General features: G+C 40.0%; 1 protein-coding gene across 2 annotated transcripts in view; it reads right to left on the reverse strand.

Moving 5' to 3' along the window:
* Positions 1-9436: 9436 nt before the first annotated feature.
* Positions 9437-14374, reverse strand: part of LOC121512353 (lisH domain-containing protein ARMC9) — a 41484-nt gene continuing 36546 nt past the window's right edge. For both annotated transcript variants that reach the window (XM_041791586.1, XM_041791585.1), the window contains one exon: positions 9437-10324. In XM_041791586.1, coding sequence (XP_041647520.1) covers positions 10302-10324 — 23 coding nt within the window. In that variant the 3' untranslated portion in view covers positions 9437-10301. The remainder of the gene's footprint in view (positions 10325-14374) is intronic.

Consider the following 14374-nt stretch of genomic DNA (forward strand, 5'->3'; position numbering starts at 1 on the left):
ATTCCCGCACTCTTCCTCTGCAATGTTGCTCTGATGCTTTAAACCTGATTAAGATCATTACTGCAAAAGTGAAAAAAGGAGCACCCTCTAAACAATAAACCTCTTAAGGTGCACGACAAATAAGACTTACTGGGAATGAGACGTGAAAGATGCTGAGGAAGACCATGAGTCAAAACGCATCTGTTGTGCCTGGCTTTGATAAAACTGCTTAAAAGGACATTTTTTGAGTGCTGACGTCTCGTTTCCAGTAAGATCGTCATAGCAACATGACAGTAACATTAACAGTACTGCAGGCTGTAACTGTATGGTGCCTTTAAAAAAATATTCCTGAAGCATGGTGGTGGCAGCATCATGCTGTGGGGATGTTTCTCAGCGGCCAGCCTGTAAGGCTTTTTAAAATAGCGGGTAAAATGAACATGGCACATAATAGGAAAATCCTTGAGGACAGTCTTATTCAGTCTGCAAGAGAACTACAGCTTGGGAGAAGTTTTTTTTCCAGTTAGAAGATGATCCGAAGCATATAGCAAAAGCTATAAAAGATTAAGTACTTTTTACACTATTTATCAGAAAAGTAAGCAATTTTATGCATAATTTCATCTTTTTAAAACATGAAGTTTCACAAGAATTTTTTTCTAAATTATCACATTATAAATTTTGACCTAAGATACCATCTGAGGACCAGTATGCAATTTAACACAATCCACACACACATGCAAACTGCTGACACAATCTGACACGTTGGAAATGACTACAGGATGACTAAAAAGCAAAATCAAGAAAAGAGAAATGCATAACGAGATCACTGAGAGTCAGAAACACATCTTTTTGTCAATGAAAAATGGGCTGTTCTTCTCCAACTAAAGTCCAAAGTTTATATGATAAATGAGCTCCTGTTCTGTTCGTTTAGAAATAGGAGTAGAGGTGTCGTCGTTAATGGTTGAAATTACTTATTTAAAATGCATGCCTGCCAACTTCACTTAATGAGTGATTATTTTGCCAGGAATTTCTTCCTGTTTTTCTCCACTTTCTGCTGAAGTCAAATGAAGAATGTGGGAGTTAAAGTGAGCCTGAGGGTCGAAGCGTTGGTGTCATCAGAAAAAGAGACAGTTGATAAAAAATGGGAAAAACCTTGCAGCTGCTTTAGCCTCAGAGGAAGTCTGTGCTAATCCTCGCTGGGTTTTACACACCTGAGGGACTTGGGAGAGGATTACCTTTGGTTTGTCTGACTCTTGACTTGAATGAGCGAGCCTTAGAAAGCTCATTTGCCCCTCCTCCTCTGGAGAAGAAGAAGAAGTGAGAGGCCCTGGCCGCTAACTTCTCTGTCACCATAAAAGAATTCACTGCTGGGAAAGAAAAAAGTGGCTTGCGGGGATCTTTTTTCTTCCCCCTCCATCTTTTCCACTTAGCTGTCAACTGAGGATGTTTGTGGTAGAACAAAGGTGAAACCATCAGCCTGTGGTATGAATCCTCCTGTCAGCTGTGGCTATAAGTAAATACCTGCCATGCTGAGGCCTCCTGTGAGTTTAGTAAATACAAACCAGCACAAAGCTACAAAGGACAACCTGTAACACCCCTCAGCACGCCACTGTGTTGTTTCTTTATGCTTTGCAAAATTTTCCCTCTCCGGTCTCTAATGAGGCTTAAGAAGTGCTGACACACCTTCCTGTTTTTCTTCTAACACATTACTGATTTAGATCTATTTATGTGCGCCACAGGCAAAGTCACAGAAAAGATATTAATGATTTACATGAAGTTATTTTAGGAAACCTGTTGTGTTGGTTGGATGACTACTGCATCGTAGCATGAAGGTGTTCTACATACAATATATTGCACTGTAAGTATTCAATCACCCATCCAAATAATTGACATCAGGTGTTCCAGTCACTTCCATGACCACAGGTGTATAAAACCAAGCACCTAGGCCTGCAGACTGTCTCTACAAACATTTGTGAAAGAATGGGTTGCTCTCAGGAGCTCAGTGAATTACAGCATGGTACAGTGACAGGATGCCACCTGTGCAACAAGTCCAGTTGTGAAATTTCCTCGCTCCTAAATATTCCACAGTCAACTGTCAGTGGTATCATAATGAAGTGGAAGCCACTGGGAATGACAGCAACTCAGCCACGAAGTGGTTGGCCACGTAAAATGACGGAGGGGGTCAGTGGATGCTGAGGCGCATAGTGCGCAGAGGTTGCCAATTTTCTGCAGAGTCAATCACTACAGACCTCCAAACTTCATGTGACCTTCAGATTAGCTCAAGAACAGTACGTAGAGAGATTCATGGAATGGGTTTCCATGGCCAAGCAGCTCAATCCAAGCTATACATCACCAAGTGCAATGCAAAGTGTGGGATGCAGTGGTATAAAGCACCAGTACATAAAGACAACTTGATGGAGTCTGTCCACCAAATAACTTCACATTTCCAAACATTTCCAAAATTGTAAAATGGACATGACTTGAAAAGGCACGCGCCTCTCTATAAAAGGCCTCATAGCTGACAGTGCATGGCTAAAACCAAGCCATGAGGTCAAAGGAACAGCCTGCAGAGCTCAGAGACATGGTGCAAGGTATAGGCTACAAAAATATGCTGCATTGAAGATTCCCAAGAGCTCCATAATTCTCAAATGGGGAAGTTTGACAAAGCCAGGACTCTTCCAAGAGCTGGTGGAGAAGGTTCAGTAAGAGTTCTTGGACAATCTGTTCAAATGCAGTCTGCATTTATCATAGTTGTCAGTCATGTGACTTTGCAGAGGTCTGGAGGCCGCTTAACTCTCCATTTCAACATGTTTACATCACCCCCCCCCCCAAAAAAAAAAAAAAAAAAAAAAATTGAAACAAAACAAAAAAACAAACAAAACAAAACAAAACAAAACAAAACAAAAAACTGAGGTACTAATTCAAACAAGTTTTTAGTGCACTGGACCCTTATATACCACTTCTTAAATTGCCAAAATAAGAATAGTCCAAGCAATGGCTTTGCTTCAGTGATGTTTATGGACTAGTATATCTACAATGGAGGAGAATCCTTTTCCTGACACAGGTACTGAGATAAGTCTTCAAAAGTTCTGTATGCAGGAGAGTGATGTAGCTGCCATCTGCATCAATGATTATTCTATAATACCCCTCCTGTTGAAGAATGAGCAGCCCTTCCACTGGCATTCAGAGTGTCAAACAAAGCATGCAAACCCACAGTTTGGATCTGGTCTGGTGTAAACACAGAAAAACGCTAGGTGCATTCATGCTAAAAGTTAATGGATAGTTTTTAAGGACATTCCTGGAAGGTCAAAAATGTAAAAGGTGAATTCCAAATAAGCTTTAGGCTCTGTTTGTTTGATTAGTTGCCTCTCTGACCTTATTAAATACCCAACTCACTACCAAGAATGTCTTCTGTCAATATGTCGTGCAGTTTCAAACAAGTGTTTAATTTAGCTGGGAGCACTCAATAATAAAACTTGACCAAACATGGCCTTGATGGAAAGAAACAACCTCAAGTGTTTCCAGCTATAGAGCAGTCGTGAGGGTCAGTTTTATCTATCTGTTTAAAAGAAGCGGTCAAGAGGAAACAGGAGGTTCAGGAGACAGTGACACTGAAACACTCTCTTCTTGGTTGGCGTCCCCTTTTATCAGAGGAGCACATGGCTGTCTGCTGATAAACACATCTGAGAAGGGTGCCAGTTATCCTGGTGAAATTAGAGGATGATGGAGGTCTAAGTGTCTACAAGTAAAAATAATTAGTTTTTAGTTCTAAGTTTTTAAAATGAAAGCATTTTGTCACAAATCAACTGTACAGATATGAGAATATAGTGAGTGTTAACATGGCTCCAGAGTGAGTTCATAAACAGGTTGATTTATTAACTAAAGCAGGTTTTACAGTAATCTAGGTGAAGGTTGACTTAATAAATAAACCTTTTGTTATGAGTCGGAAATGACTTCCTGTCTGAACTTCGTCCCTTTGCTAATAGTTGTAATGCAAATCTACCTCTGTTCACTCGTTCAAATATTACATAACTGTTGATCTGAAACTGACATGTGACAGGACAAGCTACAGTCATAGAAAAAAGTATTGCCCCCCCTGGAATTTTACCAGAAAATACACCATTTCTCCCAGAAATTGTTGCAATTACAAATGTTCTTGGTACACAGATGTTTATTTTCTTTATGTGCATTGGAACAAGACAAAAAAGCAGAAGAAAAAAAGCCAAAAATTGACATAATTTTACACAAAACTCAAAGAGGGGCTGGACAGAATGGTTGGCACCCTTTGAAACTGTGGGTAAAGCATTTTATTTCAAGCATGTGATGCTCATTTAAACTCACCTGTGGCAAGCCACAGGTGCTGGCAATCACACCTGAAGCAAGTTAGAATGTATAAAAGTTGACTCAACCTTTGTGTTGTGTGCCTGTGTGTGTCACACCAAGCATGGAGAAGAGAAAGAAGAGTCGAGAATTGTCTGAGGACTTAAGAAGCAAAATTGTGGAAAAATATGAACAATCTCAAGGTTACAAGACAATCTGCAGAGATCTAGAAATTCCTTTGTCCACTGTGTGTAATATAATCAAGAAGTTTATAATCCATGGAACTGTGGCTAATCTCCCTGGACATGGATTGAAGAGAAAAATTGACAAAAGAATGCAACACAGGATAGTTGGAATAGTGGATAAACATCCTCAGTCACCTTCCACACAAATTTAGGCTGTCCTGCAGACTCAGGGAGCAAAAGTGTCAGCTCGAACCATACGTCGTCATCTGAATGAGATAAAGCGCTATGGCAGGAGACTGAGGAGAACCCCACTGCTGACAAAGAGACATAAAAAAGCCAGACTGGAGTTTGCAGAAATGTACCTGAGTAAGCCTCAATCCTTCTGGGAGAACATTTTGTGGACAGATGAGACTAAGGTAGAGCTTTTTGGAAAAGCACGTCATTCTACTGTTTACAGAAAATGGAATGAGGCCAACAAAGAAAAGAACACAGTACCTACAGTCAAACATGGTGGAGGTTCAAAGATGTTTTGGGGTTGTTTTGCTGCCTCTGGCACTGGGTACCTTGACTATGTGCAAGGAATCATGAAATCTGGAGACTATCGAAAGATTTTGGGCCGCAATGTAGGGCCTAGTGTCAGAAAACTGGGTCTGCATCCGAGGTCATGGGTGTTCCAGCAGGACAATGACCTAAAACATACTTCAAAAAGTACCAAGAAATGGTTGGAGACAAAGCGCTGGAGAGTTCTGAAGTGACCAGCAATGAGTCTGGATCTAAATCCCATTAAACACTTGTGGAAAGATGTCAAAATTGCTGTTGCAAGAAGGCACCCTTCAAATCTGAGACCTGGAGCAGTTTGCAAAAGATAAGTGGTCCAAAATTCCAGTTGAGAGGTGTAAGAAGCATGTTCATGGATAAAGGAAGTGATTGGTTTCAGTTATTTTCTCCCAAGGGTGTGCAAACCAGATATTAAGTTGAGGGTGCCAACAATTTTGTCTGGCCCATTTTTGAGTTTTGTGTAAAATTATCAACCTTGTCTTTTTTCTTCTGTTTTTTTTTTATTTTTGTTGTTCCAATGCACATAAAGGAAATAAACGTGTAAACCAAAAACATTTTAATTGCAACAATTTCTGGGAGAAAGGGTGTATTTTCTGGAAACTTTCCAGGGGTGCCAATACTTTCGTCTATGATTGTATATTCCAATCTACTGAATGGACAAAATTGTCATTTTCCTTAGACTATTGGTAATTTCTTTTAAAAGGTGCACTTCTTTGGACCTTGGGAGGCATCATCCATATATTTACGGATAAACAGACATCAGTCACACACAAAAGTGGATACGAGGGGCTATTTTCAGGCACCTGACTGAAAACGTATTTAAATATTCCATGGGCTTTGAGGTGATGGAACCAAAACTGCTGAAATGCAAACACAGCAATGGATTTTAGGTCTTCTTACTGCTCGACTCCTTCGTTGTGACAGAGCTCCTCTTTGAGACAGGGCTTTTTGGATAACAAAACAAGCAGAATTTTACCAATAATCTTCATGTCAACTTCAATAATATTTGCCTAAAATCAAAGTTGAATTTTGGAGCAACTGAGTTCTTCGAACCCTAGAAGATTTGCCTATTTTCTTGCTTTATCATCCAGCTTTTTACACAGTACAGTCCCTTCACAGCTTATGTTGGTACTGCTTTTGTTAAACATGGCAAATGGTGCAGTAAGACCAGAGAATAATTAGACAAATGGGAATCCCTCCACTAGAACAAAGCCCTTGAAATGGTTTGATATTTTTCCAGATCTGCGAGCCTCACCCCCTCGTCTTTATCCAATCTTTTGTTTTGATAGAAAGCAGCAGCTTCCTCTGTGTCATCATTGCAGCTGGACGGTACGAGTGTGGCTCAACTCAGTGCTATGCGGTCACCTGGCTGCAAGTGCGTCAGTGTGTCATGCGGGGGGTGTTTCCTCACATTGTGCCGTGGCTTGCTGGCAGAGTGCAAAGTGTTAAACGCTGAATCTGTCATCTTTTCAGGGACCATGTTAGTTTAAAAGATATGCAGCTTAAAGTAGCTGTTTCATTCTTGTAGCATTTGTTTCAGAGAGGAGCTGACTGACCATGTATGTGTCGTTAAAGAAGTATTTTTGAAAGACATGTCTACATGTCATGATAGGACAGGTAGAGGATTTATTGAACTTTTAATGGTGGCTCTTGTTTACTGTATTCCAGTGTGAATTAACATAAAATGCCTACAGATGTACTGAACCCTTGGATGTTCTACGCTTTGATTATATACATCAGTCATGGTCAATGTAATTTATCTTTTTTGACACAAAACCCAAACATAAAACCCCTTTAAGTGTCAAAGTAAAAACAGGTTTCTACAAAATAGGGTCAATTAAATAAAAACTATGAAATGTAAAATAAGTGACTGCATAAATATTCACCTTGTTCAAGTCAGTATTTAGTAGATGCATCTTTGGCTGCAATCACAGCACTGAGTTTCTGTGGATAGGTCTCAAACAGGCTAGCACATCTGGACACTGCAATTGTACTCCATTCTTCTTTGGAAAACTGCTCAAGCTCTGTCAGGTTGAAGGGGGGTCGGGCATGAACAGCCCTTTTCGAGTCCAGCCACAAATTATCTATTGTATTGAGGTCTGGGCTTTGACTCAGCCACTCCAGGACCTTCACCTTGTTGTCTTTAAACCACTGTTGTGTAGCTTTCACTGTATGCTTCAGGTCATTGTCTTGCTGGAAAATAAAAATCTCCCAAGCTGTAGTTCTCCTGAAATGAATAAGATTGTCCTCCAGGATTCCGATATTTTGTTGCATTCATTTTACCCTCTACCTTTCCAAGCCGGCTGTTGAGAAGCATCCCTACAGCATGATGCTGCCACCACCATGCTTTGCAGTGGGGATGGTGTGTTGTAGTGATGTGCAGTGTTTGGTTACAGTCGAACATAGCATCTTGTCTGATGGGCAAAAAGCATTATTTTGATCTAATTCAGACAAAACAACTGTCTGCCACTCGACCACGGAGTCTACCACATACCTTTTGGTGAACTCTAGGCAAGATTTAATCAGAGTTTTTAACAGCGGTTTTCTCTTTGCCACTCTCCCATTAAGCTTTTACTTGTGAAGAACCCAGACAACAGTCATAAACAGAGTCTCTCCTATCTCAGCTGCTGAAGCTTGTAACTCCCTCAGAGTAGTCAGTGGTGTCTTGGTAGACTCTCTCACCAGTCATCTTCTTGCACGGTCACTCAATTAGTGAGGACGGCCTGATGTAGCAGATTTACACATGTGCCATATTCCTTCCATTTCTTGATGATGAATTTAACTGAAATCCGGGGGATGTTCAGTGCCTTAGTTTTTTTTTTTTTTTAATCCCCCGACTTATTCTTTTCAATAATATTTTCTCTGTGTTGCTTTGAGTGTTCTTTTGTCTTCATGGTGTAATGGTAGCCAGAAATACTGATAAACCAGTGACTGGGTGTTCCAGACACAGGTGTCTTTATTCTACAATCACTTGAGACACATTCACTGCACTCAGGTGATCCTCATGTCACTGTTAGACTACTAGTACCAATTTTGGGACCTCTATTGAAATAGGTTAGTCACTTTAAAAGAGGCAAATATTTATGCAATGACTTTTTTACATTACATATTTTTGTTGAATTGACATTATTTTGCAGAAATCTGTCTTCAATATGATATTAAATAGTTTTTGTGTGGGTGAACACTTTTTATAGGCACTGCCACCATCCACAAAAACTAAAAGACTTTCATAAAATTCTGCCCTCATTATTAGGTTTACACTAACACCTGCTCTTACTTACTGTCTACACCTGGCCATGACAAGAGAAAGGGGAACTGTTGTGTTGGTTGTTCAGGAATAAAGAACAATAAGGGAACTTTGCCAACCACAATAATTTGGATTGCAAATAACTCGATTGGGTTAACAGAAGGCTGTCTTGTCTAGTTACCCCTAAGCCATGAAACCACAATTTTATCATGATAGACCAGTGTTCCCCAACCATTTTCCCTTGGAGCCCCCCTTACATGCACCTAAGAAAAGCAGTGCCAACCCAGGACCCAAGAGAGAGGAAAAAGTGACACACTGCTGCTAAAAATCAACAAAGATTTGAATTGTTTCACTGATAAAACCCTAAAAAGAGGCCTATGCATGCTTTTCTTATCTAAAGACCTTTGAATAAACTACTTAAGAACTGTTTTATCATGGTTTTAGTCAACATTTGCAAGTTTGGTTTTGCCGGCCTCAAAGAAGACAAAGCCTTGCCCCCCCCCCCGAGATCTTTGGTGCAGCCCCTGGGGGGTCCTGGACCCCAGGTTGGGAACCAAGGGGATAGACAAACATTTGTATTTTGAAAGTCAAAGTTGTGGCAAGCATGACTGTCATGGACTTTACATTAAAGGGGAAAAGATTTTTTTCACATGACTGTCTGCTATCCAAATATGTACCTGTTTCCTGAATGATGACATAGCAAACTAGCCACAATGCGTTACTATGTGTCAAAGCAATCTTCAGACTGAAGTTCTGGAGGAAAGGGGCTTTTAATTTGTAGTAGTATTAAGCTTGATTTGTCATTAATTCATTAAGAATAATAATGGAGTCATGTAGGGTGAAGGGTGGCCATTTGGTGAGGGTGCAGCTGACTGGTGAGTTATCTATCAATTAAGAACATTTGGATATTTTCCTGCTGCTAACACAAATAATGTTTTCTTTGCACCATGCTACACAAAGACATGCCTGCAACACTATGTTGGCATGATATGACGACCAACGACTGACAGGAATCATGTAATGGGAGCTAATTTGTTATTCAAAACTAAATTGGGGATCTTTGAAGCAAAAAAATCCTTTAACATGTCATCATATGTAATAATCCACGGATGAGATTGTACCAAAATCAGGTGACATGTCACATTTATTTAAAACTACTTTAAGTATCAAAATCACCTACTACAAAAATACATTACAACCAAACTGCAGCACTCGACACAGAAGAACCAAATATAACCACATCTGGACAACAGTGCAAATGTCCAGTGACACCAATTATGGATTTAAGACACACAGATTCAAGTTATTTGGATTATATCATTTTAACAACAATAAGCAGTTCAATGTCTTAAAAACATGCACCAGCCTGACATTTCAAGCCAAGACCTGAGTCTTTTTGTAAACATTCCTGGAGTTAAAAAAGCAGCTACTCTGATATGAGATGTTTTAAAGTGAAGCTGGTGTGATTATTTGTTCATGTGGAAGGACATTTTCGACCCAGGTCACAAATCTTTGTTTAAGATGAAATTCAGACAGTTACAGATTTGAATCCCTTTTTGTAACATCTGTATAAGTAACTGAAAGACAAAAATGCGAACCTATCTGTGTTGTATTACTGGAATCCTTTGTTAAACATACAGAAAGGCAGTGAGAATTGGAGCACACTTAAATCTATACAGCTGAGCTGGGAATCATTCCTAAGATATCTTGTAAAACATTAAGTTTTTCCTTTCTGAAGGATGCTGCATGTATTAAGGTGTGCCATCATCTGAGGGCTGTGATTATTGTCTGACCTCAGATCTTGTTGCAGAAGAAGTCTGTACTACAGCGGGGGGGGGAGACAAAAAATGCAGAGCAACAATCCTTCACATTGTTTAAGCTCCTCCTCCTCCTCCTGCTGCCGATCCTCAACCATCTCTGATGCTCTGACCCTGTTTGCAACCTGGGGGGATGATGTTACAGGAAGCCTGATGCTCTGGGGGAGATAGCACTACTCCACGGTGACAGCTCCCTCTTCACCTCCTCTTTGACTGGCTGCCTGCAGAAGGAAACAGAAAAGGGAGAGAAGTGGGTGGGCAGGGCAAACGACAGTGGGTTGAGTGGGCAGAATGGGAAGTATTGGTAAAAAAGAAGTAATTTAAGATTTTTCTGCCAATACATGTGTCCAGGGGTTAGGTATTATTAGGATGTTTTCTGATACTGGTACTAAACTGACATTTCAAAAACTGTATTTGTGCCTGAACGTTGTCTGAAACTACGCTTTTAAGAAAATATAGAAATAAAAGATAATGACTGCTAAGTCAACTCTGAACTTCAATATGCGCACTACATTAACTTAAAAAAAACACATAACAAATTCCCATAACAAATAAAACCTTGTAATACCTGATAATATGATAATATGACTATTTAATATGTTATTTAATGGCCTGTCGGCCAATCATGATGCTCCAATTTCTTCTACTATTGTTTTCTTGGAGGTAGCAACTGATCAAGGCTAGCAAAAGAGAAACAAGAGACAACAAAGTTATCTGCCACTCTGGAAAGAAAAGAAAAAAAAAACGGTCTTCTATCATTTATCTACTACGGAGATTAATGATAGTGTTAGTTTCCTTTGTGTTAGATGGAAAGTTGCTGTTTTTTTCCCCCGGTAGACAGGGCATGCAGGAACTATACAGATGTTTTCATTGTTGACCTGTGTGTATTTTGTATTAAGTTCTATGAGATTCAATTTCCATTTTGTTCTTAAAAGGTTTATTTATTCTCTATGCAATGTATGAAAAGAGATCAGTGTGTTATAAACGTGACAACCATCGTTGCCCTTATACTTAAATGTGTCTGTTATGCTGGAGTGGACACTGAAAAACTAATCCACTTGAGATAGCTGTCTCATGGACCAACACAACTACTTTGATGTTGCTCCATCTATCCCATAGACGTGTACCCTATAGAATGAACAGTCAGTCCTCTGCCCAGGTGTGCATTTGCAGTTCACTTGTACTTCATCCTTTGGTTTTGCTACTCTAGGTTAAACTGTTGGCTACATTGCTGGCCCCAACACTGGCCCCATGATTGGCTGTGGTATTGCAACCAGGCATGAAAATCACTCACCTTTCGGCAAAATTCGCCGGTTTGAAACCAAAATAGGTGGCCTACGTGAATTGTGTAGCTCCGATGAGAATTTTTTTTTTTTTTAGGGGGGTATGGACAGGACATGGAGGTATACCAGAGATTATCAGTGAACTGCGAACATGTGCACGAGCCTGAAGGAAGCCTTGAATTCGATAAAAACATTCACTCTACAAGCGCAAGAGCATGGAAATATTAGCGCGAAGGACCTCGAATGACCAGTTTTTTCTCTGGGATGGTAGGGGAATACTGCTACCTGATTGGTTTGTGAAGTGTACAAGCAGTTCGCTCGGGTAGACCAATGCATTTGGAAGCTGAAAAGAAGACGCCTCACCAATTTGGAAAGTGGAATATAGCTAATGTTAGTTGCCTGACTGAATTTGGTGAGTGATGGTTTCAATAATTTCAATATTTTCTGGTATATCTCAGTTACCAAGGAACTCTGTTGACATTGGCTTAATGTTAGCTACAGGTAATATATCACTAGAAGAATTAAAGCTTGCTGAAAGAGGCATCGTGTCATTGATGCATAATGTTGGCTAACACAGCAGGAGAGATAACCAGGGCGTGACATTTACACCCGCCAACTAGCCAAATGCAGGTGGATTTCGGCCATGGCGGGTAGCAGCGTGTCTCTAACTAGCCACGATGGTGGGTGGAATTTATTAGTGTCCCAACTAATACTTCACTCTGACCGTGCTTGTCTGTTAGCCATTATGATTTAGGCTTGTTACAGAGAGGCCTTCCGCATATAAAGACTCAAATTTCCATCCAGAATAACTGGAAAGTGGCTGGTCTCTTCATGCGTTTTTATGCAGCGCCAAGGGCTTTGATGCAGTATGACACACAAACGCAACACTCACGCACATTTACTGACACACACGCTAACATGCTGGTAATGTACACTGAAGGTTTCTTTCTGTTTAGAGAAAATGTTTCAGAATGTTGAGGATAAATTCAGACCTGAACTTTCTCTTTCTGCTTTAAAGAGCCTCACTGTCCATGGAGGATCAGCGCGTCCGTGCCGTTTGTGTGTGTGTGCTCCAGCTGTGTGTCTCTGTCGCTCGTGCGAGCCAGGGCGAGCAGTGTGTCTGAATATTATTCGATTAATACTCCATTTATATTCCTTCTTTGTTGTGGGCGATCAAAACAATAAAACCTCCACAAATGCGTGCATAATTGAAACGCCATTAAAACCTTTGATACGTTTTTATTTTGATTTGCCATATAATAATTAACGGATATAAAAGACGAGAGAAACTCTGAAACTTTGAATCAGTTAACTGAGGCAGTGATAAACAGAGACAGAAGGATAAAAGCCTGTAACTGTCCACTTAGGAGTCAAAGAGAATTCAACTAAACAGCGATTTTTTTGCTTTTAATATTAAACATCAGACAGTACAGTTAATAATAATAATAATAATAATAATAATAATAATAATAATAATAATACATTTTATTTAAGGGTGCCTTTCATGACACTCAAGGTTACCTTACAAAAAGTACAAAAAGGTGCATTAAAATACGCATAAAAATAGGAATAAAAACAAACAGTAATACAATAGACAATGCAAAAGATCAGAGGGAGTAGGAGAGTTTGAACAGATGGATTTTGAGTCTGGTTTTAAAGAGGGGTAGGGAGTCAGTGTTGCGGAGGTCAGGGGGGAGTGAGTTCCATAACTGGGGAGCCGAGCGGCTGAATGCTCGGCCCCCCATGGTGACGAAGCGAGCAGAGGGGACAGAGAGATGGACAGAGGAAGAGGATCAGAGGGTACGGGTAGGTATAGAAATGTTAATGAGGTCAGAGAGGTATGGAGGGGCGAGGTTGTGGATGGCTTTGTATGTGTGGAGCAGGATTTTGTATTGAATGCAGTATGTGATGGGGAGCCAGTGGAGCTGCTGCAGGATGGGTGGGATGTGATGAGTGGAGGGTGTCCTAGAAATGATACGAGCTGCTGAGTTCTGAAGCAGATGAAGTTTATGGAGGATTTTCTGGGGGAGACCAAACAGAAGGGAGTTGCAATAATCGAGACGGGAGGTTGTTTAATGTTCTCCAAATGTGAGCTTCATGCACCAAATATATGTCATCTATTATTTAAACAGATAATTTAATTAATTTTAGAAACACATATGAAGACATTTCCACCATACAGTTTAAAGTAGAATATAGCAGAGGACAGGAGGTTTGAAACTTAACATTCTCTGGTGGAGATTTGTCAGAGTGAAAATTAGAAATGTTCTTGTAATCTGCTGTAGTTTTTTCTGCAAAACAGCCAATTAACAGTATTTTATCAATAGCATAAACTTAATATCCATTGAAGAAAATAAAAATGTAAGAGCCTTGACTCTTAGATGACTGTCTCTAACAGTGAAGAATGACACACATCTCTATAGTGTGCTGTGTAGGGAGAAGTGCTTTATTAAGAGGAGAGCTGATATTGATCATATTGATGAGGGAAGGTAAAACATGTGTGTCATATCATGCCCTTTGTACCAAATTTGGCATATAGCTCATAGTTTCCAAACAACAAAATTGTGGTTAGTGGAAATACCGAGTGGCTTGTAAGTTTGCAAAACCACTAGCCACTGTGGCTTGTCAGCAAAAAGTTAATGTCAAGCCCTGGAGATAATGCGTAGCTATCTTAACAAGCTGACTACACTAAAGTTGTGCTGTTGTGCATTTCATGAGAGAAGTTGTCAGTCTCATTTCTTATAAAGCATAATGTGACCATGTATAGATAGATGCTTTATTATACATTTATACTGTCTTGTAATACTGCTTGATTTTTCTCTCAAAATGCATCAGATTGATGCTTTTAAATATGAAATATTCAAAATCTTCTTATGGGGGAGCATGCCCCCGGACCCCCCTAGAGGAGTCATATCCTTCTCACCTTTTTCACCCCTGACCCGTTTTCGTGCCTGTGCAACGTTTGGACTGTATCTGTAAGCTTTGAAC

This window comes from Cheilinus undulatus, linkage group 7 (assembly GCF_018320785.1).
Source record: "Cheilinus undulatus linkage group 7, ASM1832078v1, whole genome shotgun sequence".
Taxonomy (NCBI): domain Eukaryota; kingdom Metazoa; phylum Chordata; class Actinopteri; order Labriformes; family Labridae; genus Cheilinus; species Cheilinus undulatus.